Below are 27,448 nucleotides of genomic sequence, written 5' to 3'. Positions count from 1 at the left end.
CAAAAAGAGTGGGGTGATGTATAATCAAAAGAGTCTATTTTAAATAGCCAAGGTTATAACTACAGTGAGTGTTTCCTGCACCTCAAGTGCAGTATCTACAACAGAAATTTTACATGCACAGTGTTTATAAAGCCTGGGTAATTAAATACAAATAGACTAAACATCTTTCTATCAAAATCAATGCATTCACTGTATCTGATTTACAAACAAGTGAAACACTTCCTTTTCCCTCCTAATGCATTCTAGAACTGCAGTCACTGGCAATTTTCAATTTTGACCTGGTGGAAGGTAAACTTGCGCAAGTCATAACTTAATATTTTTCAACTAAAACCATATTGTATCTGATCAATAACTTCTCATTAATGAATGAATGCAAAACAATCTTTTCTTTTTTCCAAAAGTCCTTATTGCAACATTATTTGAACAATTAAGAAATTATTTTACATTTTAAATTTTACAGCAAAATCACTATACTGCATCAAATTGAGAAATTTTATTTGAATATATCATTATGTGAAGTTAAGAAAAAAGTCTGTGAAATAGAGAATTACCAGCATTTAATTCCTTTAAAACCTACATATTCATTTTCTAACAAAACAACAAATATGGAATGTTTTCCAACAAAATATAGGCTATTCATTTTAGTTGCATAAACTTTCAATTTTGATGAAAATTACACATTTTTCATAATCCTCTTCCTCTAAAACCCTCATTACATTTTTAAATTTACACTATTTGTTTTTTGATCTTTAACTCTACAACCCAATGGGCTGAGGTTCATTTGAGCTAGTTTATTTGTTACGTCAGTAACATCTTTATGCCGTCTTTGTGCGTGCATATTTATATTTACAAACACAATTCAGTCAAAAGTGTATGTGTAAGATACAAGGAGGGTATATTTGTTAATACACTATAAAATATATTTCACATAAGTATTTGAGACAAATCTAACTCACAGTGGAAGAATAGTGTAAAAAGCCTCATAAAAGCCTCAGTGTTAAAATGTAAATTTTATTTTAAAGGTTTAAAAAAATCTGAAACAAATGTGTATTTTGATAGTTTTATCTTATTCCCAAAGTTTATGTTTCCATATTAAAATTATACTGAAAATAATCTATGAACTTCAGATATTTTTTGTACCTCTGCACAGTCAAAACTGACCCAAATGCAGGAGGAGGCTTTTTAGAATCTCTTTCACAAACTAGAAAGTTTCCATTTTAAATCAGGCATATTTCTTAATAAATTACAAGCCACTCCCACAAGATGACATGTGCACATGTACGTACACTGCTCACCTCCAGGCCCATTTTTCTTATGATGCGAAGCTTCTTAGTGATGGGTGGATGGGTGGGGTCATCCTGTGTAGTGTCGGTCACCTCTGTGGAGCTCTCCTGCTCTTCCTCTCGCACTCGCTTGGGCACAGATGAGCCTGCTGTTGCTGACACTGACAGAAGAAGAACATGTTAGTCAGAGTGCTGGGAGGGAGGGGGTTGGTTCAGTGAAAAATTTAGGAGTGTGTAAATAATAGTGCTGTCAAACGATTAAATCGCATCCAAAATAAAATGTGTTGTTTACATAATATATGTGTACTGCGTATATCTATTATGTATATATAAATTCACACATACAGTATATATTTTGAAAATATTTACATGTATATACATTTATATATTTATATTATACATAAATATATTCAATATATAAACATATATTTTTCTTAAATATATACACATGCATGTGTTTATACACATAAATACACACAGTATACACACATTATGTAAACAAAAACATTTATTTTGGATGCGATTAATTGTTTGACAGCATTAGTAAATAAATACAAATTAACAACCTTGTGCGCTCCTCATTTGGGGGTCACACTCATGGTCTTCACGGTCAAAAGTGACCAGACGACCACTGACTTTTTTTCCTTTCTTTTTTTTTTCAGTAAAATCTTTGTATTTTAAAAGAATTTTATGGTACTAATTAATATTTATGCAATAATTATGACACATTTTTCCCACTGAAAATAGTAAAAAAAAAAAAAAAAAAATTCAATTAATGCAGTATTTCAGATTAAAATAGAGACTAGGCCTTTAAAATCCAAGTTTTGAAAGCAAAATAGCACCTCCTGGTGAGAGCAAAGAAAGAAAAACATGTCATTTTATGGTGTAACCACTAGATGCCTGTATAGGTTTCTATAGAGAGGCTTGTGAATTCCCTAGCTGTTTTTATAAATAATTCTTTACTTTTATTAGGCTGTGGATTTAAATGTATATTAACATTCTCAAAGACTGTTTTTTGTTGTTGTTTTACATGTTGATTTGAAGTGTAGGTTTTTGCATTATTACTACATTCAAACCTCAACACAAAGCATTTTGTTACACAAAACATTAAAATTCTATAAAAAAAAGTAACAAAAATGAACAGGAATGCTTTAACAGAGGTTAATCCTTCTGGGTGTGATCTGATTTTAACCTCTTATTTCAGTCTTCTGGCTCATTTTGGCTATATTGTTATAGCCAGACCAATTCATTTGAGTGTGTATAATTCTGTATGTGTGTGTGTGTGTCCGTGAGTGTGTGTACATGAATGTGTGAGAGTGCATGTATCCGTTTTACACTCTTGATGTTTTAGAGTGTAACCCCTTCCTTGCTGTTCATTTTTTTTTACTGCATTGTAGTTGAATTTAGTTTTTTTTACAAATTTGCTGTGTTACAGTCACACCAGTTCATAGGTGTGTGTGTGTGTGTGTGTACAAGTGTGTGAGAGTGGGTGTGTTGATTTTGCACTCTAGATGTCTGAGTTTCACCCCTTCGTTGCTGTGCAATTTTTTCTGCATTGTGGGGGATTTGTAGATTGCGCACACACAATCATTTTTGACCGAAGACCATGAGTGTGACTTTTTTTTTTTTTTTACACCCACGTAGCCTGTTCGAATCATGCCCTCAATTTTTTTCTGTGTTCACATTCCAAGTGCCATAAAAGTCACCAAGTTTCATATCATTCCGATGAAGCTGTGATTTAAAAGAATTCAAAACATAAAATTCTCCGGTCAGAAGTGACCAAAGACCGCACAAGGGTTAACACATATCAAATATCACATTGGTGTCTTTATAATATCATAGTTACCATTTTCTCCAAAAATATAAATGGGTCTTATTATCTGTTTGGTTTGTTAACATTATTTCTGAGCTAAGCCAAAAAGTAACTTGATTCAATATTTTTCTCTATTTATAATAAAAAAAATAAAATAAAAAAAAATCAAGTAAGACTAAGAACATGTAAATTTCTTCATGGTTCTTCGTACCTGTACCAAAGACAGCAGTGGAAGTGGATGGCCTCTCCATCTGTGAGCTATGTACTGCCTCCATTATGGTCGTTGCTGGCTCCTGACTGGTCTGCTGCTGAGTGGGCTGGACAAAGGCAGTGGCTTGGTTCTGCTGCAGGCTGAGGATTGGCTGTGTGGTCTGTATGTTAGGGCTGGTGGAGCGCACTGAGCCGCTGGTGCTGCCGAAGACCGTCACATGCTCCATTGGACCCTCTGTGGATTGGAGAGCTGATGGAACAAACCAATGACAATTTACAACTTGTGTACTAATATAGATCCTATCAGATGTCAAAGTCTGAACTCCACCCATACCTTCCTGAGTTTCCACCTGTGTTGTGGGCATGACTGTGGCTGTGGGCGTGGGAGTAGTCACGGGAGCGGGTGTTATCATTGGGCGGATGCTTGCCCTAGGGGTGGACTTGCTCCCTGCGATTGGTGAAGGCTTGCTGGGGGTGGCAGCAACTGGTGTGGGTTTGATGTTAGCGGTGGGCGGCTCGGAGGTACTGGCGCTGTTAACAGATGGAATATAGAGACGATATTTAACAATGCTAGAATAAAATATGCAGAAGTCTTGCACATTCATGGAAAATAGTTTATTTCCGCAGTGCAAAATTAGGTGGATATAAAGCATTACCTTCCTCTGTCAGCAGCAGGTGTGGGTTTGAGAGTGATCTGGCGAGCATCTGATGACCTCTGTGCCTCTTGAACCTAGAAAAGATCACAAGTACTTTGATGATCATATATTTACTTAAATCCTTTCATTCAGCAAATAAAGCCCAGGAAGTCTCTTGTCAGATATATAAAACATAACAGTAAAAACCTATGAATGCAAATAAAGTCACATAGTATTCATACATACATTTCTATATACATAACGCATAGTATTTCTACATAAATTTGTACAGAGGGCATTTGTGGTGCTGTACCTTGCTCTGGCCAGGCTCCTGAGCTTCATCTTTCTGATCTCCGTGTCTCTCCTGTTGCTCACGGAGCTCTCTCAGCTCTCTCTCCTGTCGGCTCAACCGTCCTTCATACTGGGACTTGAGCGCACTCATCCTCACCTCCAGCTCCTCTCTCTGCTGCTTCAGTTCCTCATTCTCTTTCGCCAACTGCTCCTTCGCACCTAAAACACATTGGATATAGGTATGTAAGGATATAGGACGTAACTAAAGGCCAACAGCCTCAAAACCATGATATTTTTTTTTTCAATCTAAACCATCACATAATACTGAAGAAATGGATGTGTTAATTAAAATGCCAAAAACTTATATGGTTCAGAATATTCAATCTTTAAAGGGATAGTTCAACCAAAAACAAAAATTCTGTCATTAATTACTCACCCATGTCGTTCCAAACCTGTAAGACCTTTCATCTTCGGAACACAACTTAAGATATCTTTGATGAAATCTCAGAGCTTTCTGACCCTGCACAGACAGCAATGGAACTGACACGTTCAAGGCCCAGAAAGGTAGGAATAACATCATTAAAATAGTCCATGTGACATCAGTGGTTCATCCTTAATTTTATGAACCTACTAGGGAAGTTTTTTTTAAACATTTGGTTCCACAGTGTTTGTTGATCTTCAGTTTTGTATACCTAATATTAATTAGGCATATAGCATGGTGTATTTTTATTTGTTTTGTTAATAAAAGTTCTAATGTTCTACGTTGTATTTAGTTGGTGCTTGAATTGAATTCAAGCAATTGACGCCAAATTGACACTAATTTGAAAGTGAAATCATGCATCGTGGTACTCTTGTAAATGGCGGCAGAGACCGACACGGAAGAGAAGAAATTGTTGAATAAAGTCGTTATTTTGGTTTTCATTCTATTCACACAGCTTCATAACATTACGGTTGAAACACTGATGTAACATGGACTATTTTAACGGTGTCCTTACTACCTTTCTGGGCCATAAAACATTTCAGTCGCGTTTCAGTGACCCAATGCAGAAAGCTCTCGGATTTCACCAAAAATATCTTCATTTGTCCTCTGAAAATAAATGATGGTTTTGAAACGACATGAGGGTGAGTAATTAATCACAGAATTTTCTTTTTTGGGTGAAGTAACCCTTTAACTTATAAATAACGGTCATGATTTACTATATTGACTAAACTGCTTTGGATCATAGGAGTATCAGCAGGATTAATATGCTTGTCACGTATTCTGGTTTACTAACTGTTGAGCTGGTTGATCTTCTGCTTGGCACCCATGAAGGCTTTCTTGGTCTTCTCCTCTTTATCAGCGATCTGCTGTCGGAGCTGCTCCTCCAGGTTATTCTTCTCCTGTAGCTCTGTTCTCAGACGACTGAGCTCTGGCTGCACCTGTACCAGCTGCTCCTGCAGGCTCTTCACCTCGGCTTCACGCTCCCGCACTGTCTGCACACACAAACATCACCACATGTGTTTTGAATGCACTGCTGGCAATCTCATCGAGTATGTTCACTTCATCACTTTTATGAAGTCAACAAACACTTCATAAGCAACAATGAATGAGGACCAGAAAGAAAAAAAAAAACTCTTTAAACTCTTTTCCAAAAAAGTCCAAAAAAATATTCGTCTTACTCCATCAAACTAACTTCACACCTCACTGTCTCAATAGTAAATTAACAAATAACACTTCATTACTCTCTCACTTCCTGGATTAAACACTTTTATTACAGTTATATAACATGAGCCAAACCAGAGAAACCTACAATGGCAATGTTTGTGACTGTGTGCTGTGTACTTTTACAGCACAAGACCGGACGTCCCAGTGCTTTGAGGGATTATAAAACTGTGGTTCTGTAAAAGCAATCATTGTGAGGAAACATTAATTGTTTGATTTGTATGTTGAAAGTTTTATTCTAATGCAGAGGCAAAGGATTAGTTCACCCAAAAATGAAAGACTTAATTTAGCCTTTTATTCACACATAATTTTTTTTTTTACCAACATACATAGCGTAGATCAAACATGGTAAACAGAAGCTCAAACCAATGAGGTTTCTTCTTGTGTGTCCCACAAGCATGTCTAAGCTTCTGCAAGAACCTGTAAGGTTTGTTCATGGTTGATCTTATGGGTTTTGAATGCGTTTCAGACCTAATGAGGTCAAAACAGTAAGTAACATGCTCACTTGTGTTCATGCACTTGTAAAGCATTAATGCATAGCAATTCCCACTTGATCCAATTGAGGAATTCACATTTTTAGCCTTTCTGGACACCAATGAAAGAAAGGATCATCTCACATAATCGTTCGTCCTACCTATGGGAAGGCTTGTTTGTCTGAGCAGCACATGAAGCCATAAATGAGTACCTTTTGTATGCTGTCCAGCTGAGTTTCCAGTTCTGAGGTTCTGTTCTGTGTCTGACTCAGTGAGCTCTTCAGGTTTTGAATCTCCTGCACTGAGGCCTGACGGTCTTCCTGCTCCTGTGCTGGCTTAGAAGCAGCCTCTGCCACCATCTGTCAGATAGATGTGACCGACTCAGATTATTTCAGGACCTTTTCATTGGATAAAATGGTTCACATGAAAAAAGGAGAACAACAGTATGTTGTGGTGTACCTTATCATGCTGTTCTTTCAGCTCTTCATACTGGGTTTTGTAGCGACGGCCAATCTTCTTGACCTGCGTGATGGTTTTGAGTTTCTCTTGGATGTCCACGATCTTTGCCTCCAGCTCCTTCTTCAGACTGTCCCTTTCAGTGGTGACCTTCCCAAGGCTGTCCTGCAGGTTCTGCACCTGGCTCTGAGCTGTGGTGACTGAAGCTTGGCTCCTGTTTGGTAGGTAGAGAATGAAGATTGTTTTGTTAAAACCAAACTAATAAATATAAAAAAAAAAAAAAAAAAAATTAACATTGATTCATACTAACTGCACACTGACCTGGCCACCTCATTCTTGAGTTTGCCCGTCTCCTCTATGAGCTGCTGGATGCGTTTAAGATGAGCCTCCCTCTCAGAATGAAACCTCTTAGTTTCCTCCTGATCGCTGTCCTTCTGCTGACTAAGAAGTTGCTGCATGACCAATTAAATCAAAGTGTTAGACACTGAGAACCATACCACAAGTCAAGTTTTACTGAATTAAGCTGACCCAACATACTGGTGTTGTTTAATATAAGATTCTACATGATACATTAAAGGTACAGAAATTCATCACCTGTGTTCGAGTCTTCAAGCGCTTGACGTCCTCCTCCAGGAGTCTCTTCTCAGCCTGTAACATGCCACTCTTCTCACTCAGCTCAGCATTAGAGTCCTGCAGGGGCTTGATGTCTGCTTCCAGCTTGCGCATCTACAACATCATATGACAATCAATGTCTTCCATATAGTGTGTTATTCTTATATATAAAAACCTCTGACTCTAAAATCTGATTGGCCATGTCTGAAACAAATATACAATATCTATGTATCACAAAATGTTGGTACATCTGACTGATCTGATTATGTATAATGGTTGATGCACACTGTGTGCTCTTAAAGTCTTACCTTTGCTTGAGTCTGTTGTAGTTCATGCTCCAGTCTGTTCTTCTCATTCTTCAGCATCTTGTTGGTCTCAGTCAGAGCGCTCATACTCTCCATCCGCTTCATCATGTCTTCCTGCTGTGCCAAAGTCTTCGTTGTAACCTGCAGGTTTGAGATGATAACTGATTGCAAGAATATGCAATATTTTTCAAAATCAGATCAAGTTAGGTGAAGTGTTAAACACCTTAATGTTAAATACTTTCTCTTATCAAACCTAAATATGCAGTAACAACTAAACATAAATAATTTTAAAAATTTAAATGTACATAATATAAAATTAATAAAGACAAACAAATAAAAATACATAAATATAAATAATGTGGGAAAATAATATTGGCATGGGTTTGTGGCAGAGCTGTTTGTCCAACCAATAGCATATGCAGCGAAAGTTTGAGTTTCTGTCTGAAAACATTTTTTAGGACCTGTAGTTTTTCTCTCTCTGCGTTCAGGCTGTCCTGCAATTCCTTCAGCTCTCCCTCCAGGTACACCATGCGCTGTTTATAGCGCAGGGTCTCAACCTCAGCCACTTCCAGCCGGGTCTCAGCTATCTCCTTCTCCCGCCGTACAAACCTTTTGGGAAAGAAAGGCCACATGACTATTACCCATTTCTTTTTTAGTATTGCAAGGCATTCTAACAGCATGTCATTCTTCAAGAGGGTTTTACCTGAGAATGTCCAGGATCTGCTCATGAGATTTGCCCTCCTCGTTCAGAGAGATGTTCAGACTGCTCTCTCTAGCGGTCTGCTGATGGGTGGAGGCGGTTATCTTGCTGCTCAGGTTCTCCATCTGCTCATGGAGCATGGCGTTCTGCTTCTGCAAATCCTCTGCTCTCTTTTGCTCTTTAGAAAGTTCTTCCTGGGGAGAAACATTGTAGAGGAAGTATATCAAGTAATAGCTCAACAAAAAACTATTATGCTAAAGGGATAATCCTGTTATCACTTATTGAAGTCATTCCAAACCTGTATGCTTTTAGTTCTGCAGAACGGACAATAAGATATTTTGAAGAATGTCAATAACTCAACAGTCTCCGTTCCAACTAACTTCCATTGAATAGACAAAAAAATCAATGGGAATGTCAATGGGAAGCAAAACTGTTTGGTTATCAACATTCCTCAAAATATATTTTGCTCAGCAGAAGAAAGAAATGGATACAGGTATTACATTTATGAAGACTCTCTAACATCTGTATGCATCAGTCGGTTCTACCTTTGCCAACCACAAGATTTTACCTTCAGTCTCTTTTCTTGCTGTTCCCAGTCGACGTGGCCCTGACGCAGCTCAGACGCAGCTTTCTGGGCCTTCTCCTCAAGCTGCTTCATGGTCTGTACAGAGTGCTGTCCCTGTTTCTTGGCAGCCTGTAGGGCTTCCACATCTGCAGCATGCAGCATGAGCTCTCGCTCATATTTATTCTGAGCCTCTGCAGCCAGCTTAGCCTGGGACCGAAATAAGACACAGGTATGTAAGCATCCAAGAAAATCAGTGGGTAAACAATTAGCTGACTTGATCCAGGAGTATCACGCCCACCTGTAGTTTGCTGTCCTGCGTGGCTCTCTGCTCCTGGGCCACCGCTTCCGCAGCTCTCTGGAGGGCATCCTGCAGCTCTGTCTGCATGTCTGTCATGCTCCTTTTCAGTTCCTTCACCTAAACAATTGGTTTCAATCTTCAGAACTTTCCTATTCAGAATAGCTACAAAAAACATGGATGTGCCATCCGTGAGTTCCATACCTGTTCTTCAACACTCTGCACAGCTTTCATCTTCTCCTCCTGGAGCTCCAGTTTTTCCTTTTCTGCTTCCACCAGCCGGGCTTCCAGCTGCTGGTTCAACTCCCGCGCTGTCTTCAGCTGGCTGTCAGTGGAGGTGCGTGCCTGCTCAGCCAACTGTAAGTGAAACACAGGGCAATTTTTTTGTACTGTGGTCACCTATGTCCTGCATTACAAACAACTGAACAGGTTGAAGCAGATTAATACCTGCTTCTCTTTGTTTACAGACTCCTCCAAGCTGAGCACCATGGATCTGTACTGCTCTAGGTTGGTGGTGGTGTTCTTCAAACGCTCCTTCAGGTCAGAGTTCTGTTCCTCTGTCTGCTGTAGACATGCTCGGAGCTCATCCACCTCTTGTTGAGGAACACCAAGAGCCGAAGCTGCACATAACGTGACTTTGAGTTACACAGCACTGGAAAATATGACACTCACAATTTCATCTTCTATGTTTACCTCTGGGTAATGTCCTAACAGGCTGTTTAGGCGCTGTGCTCAGGTTCTCGTTGTTGTTCAGTTGCTGTCTCATGGAGGTGACCTGCAGTTCAGCTGTTCTTAGCAGCTCTTTAGTCTTCTGATGTAGTGCTGTCTGTGTCTCTAACTGCTTCTTAGCCTCCAGCAGCTGAACCTAGTCGATAGAAATGAGAGAAATTAGTCTTTCAGGTGTAGACAATTCAACCAACTAGTTGACAATTGTAAATCATCCCTACTAAAAAGGAAGTGAATTTTAAAAGCTTACATCTTGGTTGCGTTCCAGTGCATGTCTCTGTTCCACTTCCTGTTCCAGCTTCTTCTTAAGCTGAATGATCTCTTTCTCCAAACGTTGAATCTGGTTGTTGTAGCGCTGCTTGGTCTCAGTCTCAGAGCGCTCCATAATAAGCTGTAACATAATGAGGAAGTTAACAGGAAAAAGCCCAAAGAGAAGAGTGCTTTGACAAAGTTGGTTGGGATATGTAGACAAACTCTACCTGAATGGATTTGAGGTTGGTAAGCAGGAGGTTCTGGCCCCGCTGCTCCATCAGGATGGACTCTTTCTCTTGGGCCAGTCTGTTCTCCACCTGCTTCAAAATGTCTCTTTCTTTACGGATGTTCTCAAGGCGCAACTGGCAGAGAGAGGGAAAAACAATATCAATGAAACTGAATACCAGCTGAATAGTTTGCTGATAGTCCATTCAGTTTATTATACTTTCTTCTTACCTCAGCCATGGCTAGTTTCTCATTGGCCTCCCTTAGATCTTGAGTCATTGTGTGAATGATTTGCTCATGTCTCTGATGAGTGGCAGTCATCTTTTGATTCCTCTCACAGTGGGCTTCAATCTCTCGTCGAAAGGCATTCACATTTTCCTGAAGCATCTCATACCTGCCATGGACCAATTTAGATTTTACTTATTTTATTATTTTTAAATGCGAGTTGGAATTTGGATTAAAATACATATTCAAATTCATTTCAATTAGAATTTTGACATTCACCACTAAGAAAACTCAGTGTTTTATATTATGGTTCTTGAGGTTAGTTTATAAAGTTTGCAAAGTTTTTTGCACCAGAAAAGGTCCAGTATCTGTAAAAATGATAAAACTCTTTGTGAAAAACAGTCAACTTCAATGGGTGTTTACTCTTGCAGAAGTGGAAGTAAACACGCACTTCTCACTGTTTTCATACTTAAGATGGCAAATGCTGTGATAGAGTCGTATATGTTTGAGCTCCAACAGGCCAAACATGAGTTGTTTAGAACACGCCTCCTTAATTACATACAATGACAACACATGTTAAGGGGCGTGTTGAGAAATCATGACATCACAAGTTGCAGTATTTTTTATTGTTGTGTAACCTCTTATCTACATGAAAATCAAGACCATTTTGATTCTCAATTTCATGACCTCTTTAGTATGATGGAAAACCCATGCACATATGTTGTGTGTTTGAAATGTTGGCAAAGAAAGAAAACGAAGATGACAGCCACATGCAACAAACTGCACACGTTTAACTGTGGCTTTACCTTGCTTTGCTCAGGATAAACTGAGGTTAAAACATTAAAATCCAACTTAAATTTAGATTGCAATGTGAGATATTTCAGGCAAATTGTGCTCACCGTTTGAAGGCGAATTCCAGCTGAGAGGAAAGTTTAGCCTTTTGTGAGAGCAGATCAGACACTTGACCACAAAGCCTTTCAATTTGTTCGTTCAGAAGCTTGTCGTTTTCTGCTTTCTCCTTTTTATATGTTGTAAAGGCATCATTAAGCTGTGAGAGGAAAATAGTCAGTTTTAATGCATAATACTGAATGTTCAAATGAGATTTGTGCTTCAGTCATTTTTAGGGAATATTTCACCAAAAAATGAAAATTGCAATAATTTACTCAAATTTGTCATTCCAAACCTGTAAGAATTACTTCCACAGAACACAAAAAGAGCAGTCTAGCACAATGTTTATGCTCCTCATTTCCATTCAACAAAAGCATACAGGTTTGGAATAAAATGTCGGTATCACTTTATTTTACAGTCCTGTTACTCATGTACATACTATGTACTTAATATAGTAATTACAATAAGTAATAACTAGGTACTAACCCTGAACCTAACCCTACCCCATGTAGTTACCTTATATTACAGTACTTTCTTATTTAGGTACACTTGTAAGTACACTGTAAGCGTACGTACTGTAAAATAATGCAACCAAGATGACACTTCATTTTTTTAGCTTAACCTTTTAAAAGAGAACCGAAGCAAGTCAATATGTCTAACCTGTTTAAGTGCTGCTTTAGCCTGAGTTGCCTGGACAGATTCTGCAGCAGCAGCCCTCAGGGGTGTAGATCTGGTGGCCATGGGTCCTGGCCTGCTGGGAGTTGTGGATTGAGACCCAGCCTCTGAACCTGAACACAACCACAGGCAAATGAGTTGCTTCAGTTAACGTGGGTTAAAAGCCATAAAAAGAGAGACCGTTTTGTCTAAAGGGTAAATTTTCACCTTGTGGTGGAAGCTCGACTCCGGCTGTCTGCAACAGGATACGGTACATGTCTCGTTGCCGGGTGGCAGAGTCAGCCAGCTGCTTCTGGTGGTTTAGCTGTTCCTTGATCTGCTCCAGCTCCTTCTGAACCTTCTCTCGACTCTGCTCCAACTCTGTTTGCCTGAGAGAGCATATGATTTTTTGTTTTTACTGATTTTGTGCTTTACTGACGTATATGTGCTTCTCTAAGATGAGCACTAATGTAAGGTAGATGGTCAGTACCTGGCAGTCTTAGCCTGGTTCTGGTCCCTCTCGCTTTGTTCTTCCAGATCTCTGACCTGGGCCAGCAGGTTCTGGTTCTGCTGTTGAAGCTCTTGGATGCTGCGGAAAGCCACCTGCCGTGAGCCCTGGACCTCAGAGCTGCTGCTCACAGCAGAGTTCACATCCTCACGCACCACCTGATTTCCACGTGCTTCCTCCACCTCCACCAGCAGCACACGTACCTGAATCATGAAAAAAAAAAAAAAGGTGCAAACATGTATAAATTGTCATAAGATTTACAGTGCTGTCTGAGGCGAAGACTAGGTATTAATAGGGGTGTGCGATATTGAAACAAGACAATATTGACAATATTGTGACTACAACGTAACTCACAATATTAACTTTTTTTATACACATTTCTAATCATGCTGATATTTGGGAAAACAGCACACTTGCTTGTGTGATATTGCCCCCATATATTGAAGTTTTGCATTCTAATAGGTTATATCACACAGAGAAAGGGTGTACTCTTAAGGCACAACAACAATTCCAATATTATTGTTGATACATATTGCAAACCCCTAAGTGTTACATCTCAATGTTTACTGTAACAGACAGTCAGTGTGTGGCTTACCTGTTCAGACATGTCTGTTAGCTGTCTCTCTGATCTCTGCTTATCTCTCTCTAGCCCTAAAGCTCTCTTATTGGCTTCATCGGTCTCCCTCTGCAGCCGATGGACCTCCTGAAATGCAAGAGAAAAGACACAGATTATTGTCATACCAAATCACCATCATGTTTTTTTCTCCTCTGCCATCTACTTCAAATATGTGCAAACCTTCATAGCTTGCTCCAGTTTGGCACAAAGGCTGGTCATGGACTTTTGCATGTTTTCATATTCTTCCCTCTGGCGTTTCAGGATGGGAGCTTTGGTCTCCACCTCCAAAACTATCTCATCCAGAACCTTGTGCACACGCTTGTTCTCCAGCTTCTCCAGGTGCAGCTGGTCTTGCGCCTCCACAAAGGCATTATACAGCTGAAAGCAAATGTTGGAACGTTACTTATAATGATACACATAAAATTAGTTAGTTTGTGATAAAATCTTTTATACCTCCATTAGCTTCATGCCTGGCTTAACAATCTTGGCTACTACAGCTGCAGTTGGGGAGAGGTTTGTCAGCTCCTCTTCTGTGAGAGCTGGAACACCTGTTGAAGAACAAAAATAAAGAATGAAGTCTTGCACAATGAGATGACATGAAATGTAATTACCCTGAAAAGATTCTTCAGCCTAAAACAAAGACAGGGTTTTCTGTGCTCATTACCTCTCCTCTTAAAGTCTGCAAACCGTGTGTTGGCGTTCTCCAGCTCTTTCTCCAGATGCCTGACCTTCTCATGAAGATCAGACTCTGCTCTCTCCTTCACACTCTGCAGCTCTGACAGCTTCTTCTCTGTACCTTTATTGGCTGTTGATTAGAGACAGAATATCAGCTTAACACCACATAACATATAACCTTGGCACAACATTCACAGTGAGGCAATGAGAGAAAATGTGTAACTAAATCCAAAAGAAGGCAATAGATATGTTCAGAGAAGCATACTACAATACTACTACATCTACAGTATGCATACTGCGAACAGATTGAGCATGCAATATACTACACACAGTATTCTAGGAAATATCCCACAATGCAATGTGCTTCACCTTCCTTTTCCATTGCAATGGTTGAAAAATAAATACCTGCTACAATCTTAGCATCTTAACCAATTTTTTTATATGAGAAAAAAAAGGACTAAATTGAAATTTGTGCAAAATTAGATACCATTGTATGAAATTACAATTGGACAAATAAATAAATAAAAATCAATCAATCAAACCCCAAGGAATTGAACCCATGACCTTGAGAGTGTCATTCTCTGATGCTACAGGAATGAACTCAAATAAATGAACAAAAATACAGATTAACTTAAGCAATTTTTCATTTTCAAACCTTCCATTGCCTCCTTCAACAGTTTGTTGAGCTCTTCTACAGCTCTGTTCAATTCAGCGTTCTTGGCTTCAGAGTCTGCTGCTGCATTCTGTGAACACACAATAGGATTCAGATGTTAATCATACCATACATTAACACTGACTGGACCCTGCACAAAAAATTATCAACATCAACTGACCTTGTACAAATTACAGAGTTTGAGGTTAGCATTCAGCTCATTGCGATACTTTTCCTCCATGGAGGCCCGCTGGTCTTTAGCCTAAAAACAGAAGACAAACAATGCAACCTTAATTTAAATTATCGTCCATGTGAAAGGGTAAACTAAATAAGAATAGGAAGGTGATAGTGAACCTCTTTTAGCTTGTTCATCATATCCTCAGTACTCTTCTGCATGCTGTCATTGTTTTTCTTGAGCGTGTTCACTTGGTCCTGAAGTCTAGTCACCTGATGACATACAATATGTAAGACTGTTGCAGATAAAATTATCTAATAAGAATATAGCTCAACTGATAAATAAGCATCTCAAAAATTCCTCACACCTCTTCCTTCTTGCTCTGTAAAGAGCACTTGAGCTCCAGGATCTCTTTGCCCTTGTCCCTGGATAGTGTGTACAGTTCATCTGTCTTACTCTTCAGCTCTGAATTGAGCCATGTGTTCTGGTTCTGAAGGAGCTCCTTTTCTTGTTCCATTCGCTTCTCACGATACTGATGAGAAAGAAACACGGTAAACCTTTCAAATAATCAAATCAAAGTATGGAAGCAACGATCAGATGTATTATTTCAGTGTAGATACAAAATGACAGGTAAATGGGAGTCACTATTCACCTGAACGGAAGTCTCAGATGCCTGTAGTTCATCTAATTTAAGTTGGAGCTCCATCTTGATTGTGTTGGTCTCCACAAGTTTGTCATTGAGACGTTTAAGATCCTCTGTATAATGAAGATAAGATACATTTTAGCAATTATGGATGTCAAAAGCATTGGTACTTTAGAACATATGAGCAATCGATTCATTTCTGACTAACTGTTTACATAATTATACCTAATATTAATTAATTTACAAATACCTAATGGCTACATTCCACTGTTTTAATTTTATTTACTAATATTTAAACCAAGTTTGGGGTCAGTAAGATTATTTTATATTATTTTAAAATAAATGCTTTTATCACTACTGAAGATTCATTTTTAAATATATTCAAATAGAGAAATATTTATCTATTTTTGATGAACATAAGACTCTTCTTTTAAAAACTTTTTAAACAAACAAACAAAACAAAAAACAGACTTCCAAAGCATAGTAGTTTTTGCTATGGTATTGAGAATTATGAAATTTCACATCTATCTGGACTAATATTTTGGTGCATAAAATGTTCAATTAAGTAATGCAAACAATCCTATTTTGTTAATGCCATTAAACTCCAAAGTCAATGACAAGCTTGATTGCTCATGCAAATAACAGTGCTGTAAATATACCGCTGAGGTTTTCCACTTCTTGAGATCTCTTCTCAAGCATCCGCGAGAGCTCTCGGTTTTCTGCCTCGATTTCATATTTGGCTCTTGGTGGCTTACTCTGAAATGCAAAAATATTTTCATCATCTTTAACTGCTCGAGTATGAAGATCCATGTGCAGCATGACAGGTGAGAGACTCGTAGCTACCTCTTGCGTGGTCCCCTGCTCTTCCTCTATATCTTTTAGCTTCTTAAGTTCCTCAGCTTTAAGAAAGAACAAGCACACTTATGTTATACAGCAATGCCGCATCAATACAATCCCCATATTAAAAACAGAATAATGCATAGAACTTACCGAGACGGCCGTTCTCCTCTTTAATACTGTGATACTCTTTACTTTGGGACAATAATTGCTCCTGACTCTCAGCTAGCTTCTTCTCAAGATTAAAGTACTGTTGCTCTGTTCATTAAAAAAAGTAACATTTTACTGGGACAATTCATACTCACAGTTCTTTTGAAAATGAATGGCAATGCATTTATGATTAAGAGAAATAGTAACTGTAAGAATGAATTAATGATCATTTACAAGTTAACAAGGAAGGCTTTATATGTGTATGTTATATAATTTATAGCTTTTAATCTCTGTATCTAGAGATCTGATCAACTGCATACATAAAGTTTAAGGTTAAAAAAAGAGAAAACAGACAAACATGAGCCAAATGTTTTCTTTGGTTTGCCACCAAGTTACCTCTCAGAATGATCTCATATCAAGAATTGTGTAGTAGACACAAACTGGTAGCTCATATGTGCGGAACAAACAAGCTTTTACAGAATAATTACCCAGACAACATATTCTTCAAAGTTTTGAATCAGTATAAATGCATTTATGATGCCTAAACATGCTGTCTAGTGAGGCAGAACACTAGTGTATTAGACACACAACTGCTGAATGACTTTCTGGCCCGCCTGCTCCCGTTACTCACCGCAGTCTGCTTTATATCGCTCGTGCTGGGACGTCAGAGAGTCTTTTTCCGTCTGCTGCTCTGACAGAACTTTCTCGAGCTTGTTTTGAATTGCTTTCGGTAGTTTGTTTATCTCTGTCCTCTCCAGCGTTTGCTGAAGAAGCGCCGCCATCTCTCCGGCACACTGCAAAAGTTAGCATTAGCAGCTATCTGCCCTTACGTCATATTTGAGCGATGTAAACTCAAGCCGCAAAGCAGCATGGACCTGCAGACGTATTGTCCAATCAGGTCTCTCGAACTGAGTGGCGTGTATTAGATGCGACGATATGCCACACGTATTGCGTCCACTGAGAACTCATCAGCTGTCTGAAGAAGTGTGCATGATCTAAAGGTAGGTTTGAAGATTGCAAACGTTTTGATTTCATTCATAGTTAGACGTTCAACTGCTTTTATTCTTCATTTTGGAGCTAAGTTGTAGAAACCGTGATGGCTCAAAATAAAATCTAATAATAACTATATTGATTTTTCATTCTGTTCGTTACAATGCCTGATTCCTAAATTTACTTTTAGCATTTAAAACAATTACTTTTATTTGTAATTGTTTTATTTCGACAAAATAGTCAATTTATTGTTATCGGCCATAAAATGAAAATGATTTCACACAGGCTGACTAAATACACTTAATTTTTCACTATTATTTACTGTCGTTGAGACAACTGACACTGATTTAAATGCTCATTTGAAATTGACGGATTATAATAATAATAATAAAATTAATCCCCTTAACAACTCCAATAAGTTACCTGTCCAAATGTCAATGTTTTCTCAGTGCAGTATAAAAGTTTTTAACAATTGTTTTGCATCAGTTTTGAAAGTGTAACATATTGTTGGTAGTTATTTTACAGTTGCAAGCAGGTTAATATGGCTTAATATTGAATATTTATTAATTTGTTCATTTGTATGTTTAGAGGCAGAATGGGTAGGAGTTATTTTGTAGATGAAGCTGTGGAGGAATATCTTGGTGGGCTTCAGGTAGCTCCTGGATCATGTGTCACTGGACTCCTGGCTGGTCAAGTAAGGAAACTGAACTCATTTATATTTAATAATATCAGCACATGCAACTATTTTTCCTAACTTTTTCTTTTTGCAGTCCTCCGCTCAGAGAGATTTTGTGGTGCTGGCTGTGCAGACTCCTCCCAGGGACAGTGAGGGGAAGCCGAAGGCTTCGAAAGGGGTCAGCCCACTGGATGACATTGATGTGGAGTGGGTCACAGAACATGCAAAGCAGGTGATTAGCATGATGTCTTACCACTTGCACGGTGGCTTTGAAATGTTTTACTGTCTAGTCGTTCAGTAAAGGGTTTTGACTTTCCTTATTCTAGGTATCCCGCATGTTACCAGGAGGTCTTTGTATTCTTGGCCTGTTTTTAGTGACCCCACCTGATCTCTCCAAAGATGCCCAAAATGCATTAAAAAGGGTACCTTGATGTATTGTTTATTCATTTTCTTAATTACTTTTATTGAATTAAAATGATTTAATTTATTGTTATTATTTTAAATTGTTTAATTAAAAAAGTAATAATTTAGAAATTGACTGGATCACATTTTAGCTTGTTTTATTAAAGGTGATTTAGTAGGCCATCATCACTTAATCACTTATTTGTGTGCTGGTCTCTTAACATAGCTTATATTTGCCATGGATAAATACATAACTAAAGGAAGATTGTGGGAACTGTCAGAGGAGGATGTGACTGATCGAGTCACCCTGCATATCTGCTCCAAAACAAAGAAGTATCCTGCACACTACCTCCAGCTATAACCCTGCATATTAAACTCTGTGATCTAAAAGCATTGCGTTATATGAATAACCACATAAATTTGCATGATCCTTGACTTAAAGTGTACAGGCTTGTCTGCAAAACATTTGATGTAAAAGATCCAAAGGTAAGAGACACTTTTTTTCTCTCTCTCTTAAAGCTTGGAGTAGTTTGGCAAATAGTGTATTTAGCTGTGTTTTATTTACTGTTGAATTTCTAGAGTTCGGCCAAGCCAGCAGACTGGAAGTATCAGACAGGCATCTCATCATCCTGGCCCATGCTGACCTGCTCTGTTGAGGTGGATCTGCAGATCCCTGTGACAGGATCTTCTTCTGATAACACAGACAAGTGCATGAAGGTGAGATGAGTATATATATGAAAACAAGATAGTGTTTTCCCTGTGAAGGATTTTGTATAGAATGAAGATTTGGAAAAAAAAGGAAATAAGCAGAGGAAGTTGACATGTTGTGAATTTAATCTTCTTTGCCCCCCTTGTCCAGGATGGTCTTAGGAGGTGGGCTAAACAGATCGAGGCTGCTTACTGTCTCATAAATGGCAGACATGCATTAGATGACTCTGAACTCATATCAGGACAGGTAAAAGCTCTGTCATTCCTCTGTCATGTTGCTTCTACATTTGAGCTGAGGCACATGTTTGTTCTTTTCAGAAAAAGAACCCAAAAACAACCAGTCGTCAGACACTGCCAGCACGGATCTTTGTCTCAGATGTGAGTGTCTTATAATATTGTCTTCATATCAGTGTGGTGTATTGTCAAATGTTTAATAGGTTTATCAATGTCACAGGAACAGTCAGAGCTGGATGAGCGGAGCAGTGCTCTGGTTCAGATGTGCAGCGGCTCCATGAAGGTCCGAGGGGTGGTTCACTGTAGGGCCTACATCCACAACAACAAACCCAAAGCCAGACATGCAGCACAGGTCATTAATGCCTACTCCTCCTGCTTTATGCTTAGGGATGTGTATTGTATATCTACCATATTGTTATGAGACAATATTCTGTATATATCAATATTGGGTATTTAATTATTTTTGCTCATTTCCCCTACTTTACATTTAGTTTACCATCATCATCATATAACATTCACTTTTATGTTTTTAAACACTAATAATGAAGTAAATACTCATTTTTTTATACCGTATATTATAATGTTGTAATGCCTGAATTCATTTGTAGCATTTAAAACATGTTTTTTTTTATATATTGTTTTACTGAAGGATTTTAATAATAGCCTTTTATTGGTTACCAGATGTAGCATGAAAATTATTTCACATAATATTTGTCATGATTAGAAAGCTGACTTTTTTTCCCCGTTTGCCTGTTATTTACTGTCTTTGTGAAGATTAATCCTGATATAAATTCTCTTTTGTACTAGCAGGCCATTAAGAGAGATGTCATAAACACGGTTTGCACCAGAGTGGAGATGTTTCTGGAAGATCTTTTAATAAATGAAGGGAGTCAAAAAGGTACAGTAGTCCATCATGTCTTACATGTGCTGTTGAAAGGGATAGTTCACCCAAAAATGACAATTCTGTTATCAGTTATTAACTCTCATGTTGTTCCAAATGTGTTGGACTTTCTTCTTTCTAAGGTGCATAAAAGATGTTTTGAAGAATATTAGTAACCAAAAACTTTTGGTTTCCATTGACGTCCATTGCAATGGTTACCAACATGTCTTGTTTTAGGTTCCACAGAAGACAGAAAGTCATTCAAGTTTGGAATGACATGAGTGCGAGTACGATAACAGAATCTTCAAACTTACCACTAGAGAGCAGTAGGTTACCACTAGATAGCCGCAGTTGTCTTCATTGGGTTACAGCTTTTGTACGTAGCACAAAATACATTGTGTTCATAATTCATCAATGTATTCATAATTCAAGTTCCCATATTGTTTCTCTAGGTTTGTGCAGTGGGCAACAGGCCCTTCCTCGGCGTGTGTTTGCACCAATGCCCATCTCCGGCCTGTCTGTGTGTGACTACATATTCCCAGACGAAAGTACAGCTGATGTGGCCGAGCGTCTGAAAGAGATGCTGGACTACGAAACACCAGAAGAGGACATAGATACTAGTTTGGAGAGCAATCAATGTAGGCTTCCATATTTGAGTAGGAGACTTTAGGGTTAATTAATTCTCTCACTTTGAGTGTCTCATGTTACAACATGGCTTATTTGAGTAGTCAGTACTTATGGAATTGCACTATTGTATTGATTTACAAGTGTCACCTCTAGGCTTTTCTAAGTGGCCATCAGATGTGTGACTGGGGCATTGTGCAATGTAGAGCAAGTCCTTGCAAAGTCGTTAGGATTCAGGGATGACTGAACTCAAGTATTGTAGGAGCTTTATGGTTAAAGAATGTGTATAGGTGTGTGACTATAGAATACCAAAGGATAAACCTTGTCAAAATGGGTGCATACAGCCCTCTTGTGACACACCCTGCCTCATTTCTTCTCCAAAATAATAGCCAGCTACACCTTGCCTCTTGTTCAAACCAGTTTAAGTTTGCTCACAAATGGCTTCCATGTATGGTTGGAAGGAAAAATGTGAAAGAGGTAATATGACTAGCCGCAGGCTATAGAATATCTGATCCCTTCCAATAACAATCCCTTTGGGGAATTTTGGATTATTGTCTCTATGACAACACAACCTCCACCTTGGAAAGAGGAGATTATTTTCCTCTTCTTTTTTTTTCCTTGTCATTTCTTTATTTTGGTACAAGTATGGTACAAGTCTACCATACCTGGTAATTACATTTTTTACACGTTTGTGTATGCTTTTTCTTCAGTAGTTTCCGCTGTTTCTGGATCGGAGATGACCGACAGCCATGATGATTATTCCAATAAGCATGTCATCTCAGAAATCCAAGCTGAAAATCCCAAAGTTCAGAAAGCTCCTCAATATTATGCTGGTAAATTATTCCGAATTATTCATTTTAAAATAGATCGCTCTCTTTTTCTCTGTGTGCAAGGAATTTATTCATAAAATAAATCATTCTCTTTCCATCATGGCATTATCATAAATGGGGCTCAACGATATACAGTCAAACCAAAGAAATTTCAGACACCAGATTTGTATTTACTAGTGGGTGCAAGACGCCATAGTTCATTTATGTAAGTGAGGATAGCAAAATAAAGTAAACTATGAAGTATTATACCCCAAAATTCTGGTGACTTGGCGATGTCCTCCTTAAATGTTTTTTCTTTAATTACTAATGTGGCCTTTTTACACCACAGACTGAACAAAATCAACCATTGCTTGGTAATTGGTAGAATTAAGTTGGTATTATCTAATTGTGTACTTAAATTTAACAGCTGACAGCTATTCAACCTAATTCATTACATACCTTTCTATCAAAGTTCTCTGACATTATCAAGATGAATTTGCTCATTTGATGAATTTATGACTGTTTAAATGTAGTTTTTGTCATATTTTATTACTATTTTCTAAACTATAGCGAATAAACTGTGATAATGTGAGAAATGTTGAAGGTGTCTGAAATAAATTTTGGTTTGACTGTAGTTAACGATAACAATAGGTTGTATAATGATACAGTGTGTGTGACTCCATGTTGGTTGTTACAGTAGTTGGGCTGATGTGACCATATTTTTCTTTGTGTGATTCCTATAATTCCTAGAGACATTCTCACATTCCCATTGGTCCATTTCCACCTCCTGATGACTGATGACCTCTCTATTTCTCTCTCAAACACACAGGTGTGGCCATAGCAGCAGCCATTGCTCTTCTTGCCACAGCCACATCTCTACTGTATTTCAGTTAATGACCATGGAAATAGCAAATATGTGTATTTGAGTGAGGGTGTAAGTATGCATAAGTGAATGTGTATGTTTGTATAATACACTGTATGATCCTAAATATGATTTCAAATATTTTTAAATTTGGACTATTATAGGATTATATAAAATACAAAATAAGGCAAAAGTATATGGAGACTCCCTTATAATGAATAGGTTTGGCTATTTGGGTCAAGTCAAATCTTAATGTTACACTATACAATTACAATCTAGAGAATTGTGTCCCCAACATTCACTGTCTGACCCCACTGATAGGTTCATTTTCTTCTGAAATTAAACGTTCGTTGAGAAACACTTCACAAACTGTCACAAAAGTTGAAGCTGAAACTCTCCTATATTTGGCCATCAGAATATATATGTTTCAAACCTGTTAATTGAGTAATAATATACTGGTTTCTTAAAATGTAAATTACAGTTATGTGTTTTGATTATTTTCTTGGAATTTTTCCTCTTAATTTTCTTTGTTGGAAGATTGCTCGCTAGTGGCATGTTTATAATCATACATCCTCAATAACAGATCGAAAGAAAAACATGAATTGTCGTCATCCTGCACGTGTTGCTATAGAATGTTTGTGGCTTCCCTCAGTATATTGTCATTGTGCTATTTGTCATGTCATTATCAAACCAGTTTCTTCTGGCTTCTGTAACAGTGCAGCATTAAAGGCATAAATGAACTGTTATATTAAGTTTAACTGAATGGAAAATGCCCTTGGCATGAAATATAATTGTAGGAAACTATTTTTGTGATGATGGAATGGGTAATGACGCTCCTTCCTGCCAAATCAGGGGATTTGATTATTTTCCAGACCTATGATTTCTACATTGCTAAGCCATTAAAATTGTTCACATTTGAATGTGATTGATTGGGCTCACTGTTCTTAGTTAATGCTTCTTTTTCTTTCTTTTTTTTTCTAGTTTCACATCAAACCATAATTGTTGGACCCCCTTAGAAAGACCCCTGTTCTAAAGTACCAAAATCATCATGTTGCGTCATTAACAAAGTCATTTAGTTTTAACGTTGTTACGCTGACCTAAAACCACTTTCACTTACACATGAATACTCTCTCTCATACACACAGTAATCTTGGGATTTGTGCGCATGTTTTAGCAGTGATTTAGTTGGGGACGTGTCAGGACATGTTTTACCTGGAATGGCATTTGTAGCATGAAAGTAGTCATGAAGACATAAAGGAACGAGGAGTGTCCTTGCCCTTTCTTGTGTTTTATTGAAGGAAGTCACCCTGATGTCATGTAGCATTACACCATATGAAATCACATTATTTCAGATTTTTTTTATTCATTAAGCAGATAGCGGCTCGATACACAATGGATGACAAGTACAGTGTCACAGTGTGACAGTTTGACTTTCATGTGGCTAGCCGAAGCATGCTTAAATAAGATAGCTACTCTCATTCTCTGCAAATCAGAGTTCCCATAATTACAGAAAGCCAGGAAATTCTATAAGATTTAAAAATTCTGTTTTGTAGACCTGAAAAATGTCAGAGGAAACAATTCCATTTCTTTTAAACACTACTGTTTAAAAGTTTGAGGTCGGTATATTTTGAAATAAGTTTTGATCAAAAATACAGTCATATTGAGTGAAGAAGAACTTCCCTATGGATCTGACGAATCATTCTTGTGAGGCTTTTCACTTTCACTTCAAATCTGCTTCATAAATCGGTCCAAATGATTCATGAGTGAGTAAATCTAAATTTGAATGGTTTTTGAAGAATCCTTATCCAGGAATCTCAAACTAAAGGGCATGGAAAAGTCACGGAAACTCATTAGTCAAAACTTGTGGGAACCCCGGCAAATGAAAGGAGCATGACTGTGTGCCTTTGATAACACTATGAAGTATTTAACCGCTGTAAATCACGTGTTAGTAAATGCCTTGAGGTGTGCGTGTTTGTTGATGTCATGGCCCAGTCAGAGCATTATTACTCGATCTATCTATTAACAAGTCTGACAGGTTGACTAATATAATTCACTTCCACCCTTTGAATTTCCACAATTATTCCACGTCAGCATTCTCTTCCTCAACGGGACAGGCTGCAAACTCTTTCTCTGGCAGCAGACCGTACTCATTTAGGAAGTTCTCCACATCCGTAGCGAAGAACTCCTCATTCAGATGCTTTGTAATGCATGTAAAGTTGCCCAGCAGCTCTCCAGCCTTGTACACCAGCAGGGCGGGCAGAACGTCGTCTGAAAAGCGCTCCTCCGCTCCTGTGGCAGAGGCTCGGATTCGGCAGAATTTGATAAAGGAATACTCTGCTGCCAGGCAAGTCAAGCAGTTGTTGAGAGTGTCACAGCCTGTGATCCCATCATCATAGATGTGCACAACCACTAGGGTCAGATGGTGCTCTTTCTCGATGACATCCAAGAAGGCCTCCCCACTATCCAACTCAAACACAGCATCGAATTTAGGCCCAAAGCTCAGGCGCTCGTGCATCTCCTGCATGCACTGCCTGCGATACTTACGCAGACAACTTTCATCCTCTTCTTGGATCATTTCATACTCCTGAACGCTCATCTGCATGTGGTCAGATACAGCAATTTTAATAGACATGCAAAGCACTCCTACACTACCAGTCACCATACCCAAGGACAAATTTAAATGAATTGATTCTGATTTTCTTAAAAACCTTTTATAGTGTTAAACACTACAAATACATATAAAAATAGTTTTGTATTTATTATTTTATTTTTTTAATTAATAGATTAGACCAAATAGTGAAGGACAAGCATATACATTGCCATTCAAAAGTTTGGGTTAGTAAGATGTTTTTAAAATTTATAAAGCACTGTGATTACCTCATGAAGATTTACTTAATATTTTTTGATCACTGCATAATTTTTTACTTTTCTTTGATTTTAAAATGTGGAAAATATTAATTATGCAGAATGAGTATGAAAATGGGATGTATTTGGATTTAAAATGACAAATTTTATTGTGCTTGTTATATGTAGATGTCAGTTGTGAATCTTTTACTGTTACCTTGCGGTTGATTTTTTCCCCGGTTTCATCATTACTGTATTTGGGGTTGGACATCTGTCTGAGGAGCTCTCTCTTTTTTGGAGGGACGCTATCATGGTCCTCACTCTCAAGTTTGAACTTCCTCCAGTCATGGATCACACCTTTGGGCCCTGAGATGCAAACGTGTTTTGTCATTTAAGATCTGAATTTGTCATTTAAATCAGTGGATAAATCCTGTTAAATAGTTTCCAGATCTACTGTATAATGCAGCCTTAATTACAGATAATTGGGTGTATCAAAGCATAATTAGGGAAGTCTCCAGTATTGCCTCATCGTTACTGTAAAATAAGGAATAGCTGTTAGCAGGATGTGTTCTGCAATCAGTGTGGTATTCTCTAGAATGTAGATCTTTCCTTGTTTGGATAGCAGTAATTAAATCTTTTTTCACCTGTTTGTGTTGCTGGAAGTTCCTCAATCTCAGGTGAACCTGACATGATGAATCTTCTAAGGAGACCTGATGATAGAAATTACAGATGAGATATTGTTTGTTGTGTGCTTGTGGTTTCAGGTTAAATAATAGGAAGTTATCTGAATATGCCCAGTTTGTGCAACTTCCTCTAAGAAATGGCCTGAGGTAGTTGACATTTCTTCAGTCTGTTTTATATTTCTAGACTATATGAGATGAACAAGCAGATGGGAAGTTTTATGTTATGATGGGTTACGCTATTGTGAGTAGTCTTCATAATCAAAGTAGATTTTATTTCTGTTGCATGAGCTCTTGATACTGTCAGAGTATGTTACAATTATTCAGGTTGAGGTGGAATTAGCAGATTACTTCCTTGTAGGTGTTGGATTAGAATTAGAATCAGATTATATTGGTGTGAGTAATGGTTTCTTGCTTGTAAAAGTATTGTACTAATGGTACACGTACTTAAACCTGAACAAGGAAATGTTGAGCATCTCTATCTAAACTAACCACCTACATTTATGTGCTTTTCACAAAACACTACCAATGTGCATGTGAGCAGAGAAAAGAAATGTGCTGATAAGTTATTACACTGGATTCTACGAACAAGACATGCTCAGAAATACGTCAGAAATAATCTTGTTCAATCCAGCCAATCTACAGATTGCTTTGTCATGCCTCTATTTTACCTCAGATTTCCACTCATCAACAAGTTCCTTTTGCAAAAGTGCTAGTTGCAGTTGTCATACACAGCAGGTCTATCTAAGGCCTATGCAGGATTTAGATACTTTTTTGCAGTAAACTCCAAAAATTGAAATCATTGAGGTTTATTTTGCATAATTAAACATTATTAGTTTAAATCAGCACTGTCCAAACTTGGTCCTGGAGGGCCAGTGTTTAAATATACCAGGTTTTATTTATTTATTTTAAGCAGAGTGTTGTAGAAGTTTTTGTATTGTTTGAGCATCCTGCATACACAGTAATACTGCAAGAAATATCTCAGAGAAACATGTTTAAGTGGTCATTAAGGATTTCAATATTTCAATCTGTTGGGTGTAGGTAAACAACAGAATAGGCAGAAAAATGTCATACTTACCTGAGTGTTTGCTGTGAGTACCTGTCTCTGCTGTGTACTGTCTCAGATAGTAATGCCATGGGCATCACGGTTGCATCTCGGTAATAATATGGTGT

General features: G+C 38.0%; 3 protein-coding genes across 9 annotated transcripts in view; 1 reads left to right on the top strand and 2 right to left on the bottom strand.

Moving 5' to 3' along the window:
- The window catches only part of LOC306846319 (nucleoprotein TPR-like), a 24,235-nt gene extending 6,821 nt beyond the window's left edge, over positions 1-17,414 (bottom strand). The window contains exons 1-38 of one of the 3 annotated variants that reach the window (XM_079379609.1): positions 17,198-17,414; positions 16,570-16,674; positions 16,423-16,478; positions 16,239-16,335; positions 15,589-15,692; positions 15,304-15,468; positions 15,116-15,208; positions 14,943-15,023; positions 14,765-14,852; positions 14,099-14,239; positions 13,888-13,982; positions 13,615-13,812; positions 13,414-13,521; positions 12,801-13,021; positions 12,539-12,699; positions 12,317-12,444; positions 11,668-11,816; positions 10,775-10,937; positions 10,546-10,680; positions 10,317-10,457; positions 10,034-10,205; positions 9,788-9,960; positions 9,545-9,697; positions 9,344-9,460; positions 9,049-9,252; positions 8,484-8,674; positions 8,242-8,389; positions 7,784-7,921; positions 7,458-7,589; positions 7,185-7,315; positions 6,867-7,077; positions 6,620-6,766; positions 5,507-5,705; positions 4,255-4,451; positions 3,963-4,036; positions 3,641-3,837; positions 3,308-3,556; positions 1,287-1,444 (exon numbers count right to left, since the gene is read on the bottom strand). In XM_079379609.1, coding sequence (XP_079235735.1) covers positions 1,287-1,444; positions 3,308-3,556; positions 3,641-3,837; positions 3,963-4,036; positions 4,255-4,451; positions 5,507-5,705; positions 6,620-6,766; positions 6,867-7,077; positions 7,185-7,315; positions 7,458-7,589; positions 7,784-7,921; positions 8,242-8,389; positions 8,484-8,674; positions 9,049-9,252; positions 9,344-9,460; positions 9,545-9,697; positions 9,788-9,960; positions 10,034-10,205; positions 10,317-10,457; positions 10,546-10,680; positions 10,775-10,937; positions 11,668-11,816; positions 12,317-12,444; positions 12,539-12,699; positions 12,801-13,021; positions 13,414-13,521; positions 13,615-13,812; positions 13,888-13,982; positions 14,099-14,239; positions 14,765-14,852; positions 14,943-15,023; positions 15,116-15,208; positions 15,304-15,468; positions 15,589-15,692; positions 16,239-16,335; positions 16,423-16,478; positions 16,570-16,674; positions 17,198-17,348 — 5,571 coding nt within the window. In that variant the 5' untranslated portion in view covers positions 17,349-17,414. The remainder of the gene's footprint in view (positions 1-1,286; positions 1,445-3,307; positions 3,557-3,640; positions 3,838-3,962; positions 4,037-4,254; positions 4,452-5,506; positions 5,706-6,619; positions 6,767-6,866; positions 7,078-7,184; positions 7,316-7,457; positions 7,590-7,783; positions 7,922-8,241; positions 8,390-8,483; positions 8,675-9,048; positions 9,253-9,343; positions 9,461-9,544; positions 9,698-9,787; positions 9,961-10,033; positions 10,206-10,316; positions 10,458-10,545; positions 10,681-10,774; positions 10,938-11,667; positions 11,817-12,316; positions 12,445-12,538; positions 12,700-12,800; positions 13,022-13,413; positions 13,522-13,614; positions 13,813-13,887; positions 13,983-14,098; positions 14,240-14,764; positions 14,853-14,942; positions 15,024-15,115; positions 15,209-15,303; positions 15,469-15,588; positions 15,693-16,238; positions 16,336-16,422; positions 16,479-16,569; positions 16,675-17,197) is intronic. The other 2 variants (XM_079379610.1, XM_079379611.1) reach the window with 2 other exon arrangements.
- Positions 17,351-24,022, top strand: LOC306846322 (protein odr-4 homolog). Of its 4 annotated transcripts, XM_079379621.1 has the most exons (15): positions 17,351-17,567; positions 18,145-18,250; positions 18,327-18,464; positions 18,559-18,654; positions 18,861-18,967; positions 19,084-19,120; positions 19,214-19,351; positions 19,494-19,589; positions 19,661-19,720; positions 19,797-19,928; positions 20,387-20,474; positions 20,909-21,094; positions 21,791-21,913; positions 22,719-22,823; positions 23,733-24,022. In XM_079379621.1, exons 2-14 carry the CDS (start codon positions 18,152-18,154, stop codon positions 22,781-22,783), a joined length of 1,365 nt encoding a protein of 454 aa, XP_079235747.1. In that variant the 5' UTR covers positions 17,351-17,567; positions 18,145-18,151; the 3' UTR covers positions 22,784-22,823; positions 23,733-24,022. The 4 variants fall into 4 exon arrangements, with proteins under 4 accessions (XP_079235747.1, XP_079235746.1, XP_079235749.1 ...); XM_079379620.1 differs by lacking the exon at positions 23,733-24,022 and having other exon boundaries at positions 22,719-23,686; XM_079379623.1 differs by lacking the exon at positions 23,733-24,022 and having other exon boundaries at positions 17,491-17,567; positions 19,803-19,928; positions 22,719-23,686.
- LOC306846323 (phosducin-like) lies at positions 24,019-27,448 on the bottom strand. Of its 2 annotated transcripts, none has more exons than XM_079379625.1 (4): positions 27,375-27,448; positions 26,240-26,305; positions 25,813-25,961; positions 24,019-25,347 (listed from the first exon to the last, which is right to left on the bottom strand). In XM_079379625.1, exons 2-4 carry the CDS (start codon positions 26,283-26,285, stop codon positions 24,829-24,831), a joined length of 714 nt encoding a protein of 237 aa, XP_079235751.1. In that variant the 5' UTR covers positions 26,286-26,305; positions 27,375-27,448; the 3' UTR covers positions 24,019-24,828. The 2 variants fall into 2 exon arrangements, with proteins under 2 accessions (XP_079235751.1, XP_079235750.1); XM_079379624.1 differs by having other exon boundaries at positions 27,354-27,443.

The sequence above is a fragment of the Barbus barbus genome, assembly GCF_936440315.1.
Source record: "Barbus barbus genome assembly, chromosome: 26".
Taxonomy (NCBI): domain Eukaryota; kingdom Metazoa; phylum Chordata; class Actinopteri; order Cypriniformes; family Cyprinidae; genus Barbus; species Barbus barbus.
This window is presented reverse-complemented; position numbering and strand designations above follow the sequence as displayed.

What these genes read in the sequence shown, in the direction of transcription:
- LOC306846323 (XM_079379625.1), bottom strand. Translation starts at nt 26,285, where the DNA reads ATGTCAGGTTCACCTGAGATTGAGGAACTTCCAGCAACACAAACAG. An exon ending in ACTTCCAGCAACACAAACAG is followed by an intron (nt 25,962 to 26,239) that starts GTGAAAAAAGAT and finishes TTTGCATCTCAG; the next exon opens with GGCCCAAAGGTGTGATCCAT. An exon ending in GGGAAAAAATCAACCGCAAG is followed by an intron (nt 25,348 to 25,812) that starts GTAACAGTAAAA and finishes GACCACATGCAG; the next exon opens with ATGAGCGTTCAGGAGTATGA.
- LOC306846322 (XM_079379621.1), top strand. Translation starts at nt 18,152, where the DNA reads ATGGGTAGGAGTTATTTTGTAGATGAAGCTGTGGAGGAATATCTTGGT. An exon ending in CACGGATCTTTGTCTCAGAT is followed by an intron (nt 19,721 to 19,796) that starts GTGAGTGTCTTA and finishes TCAATGTCACAG; the next exon opens with GAACAGTCAGAGCTGGATGA. An exon ending in AAGCCAGACATGCAGCACAG is followed by an intron (nt 19,929 to 20,386) that starts GTCATTAATGCC and finishes TTGTACTAGCAG; the next exon opens with GCCATTAAGAGAGATGTCAT.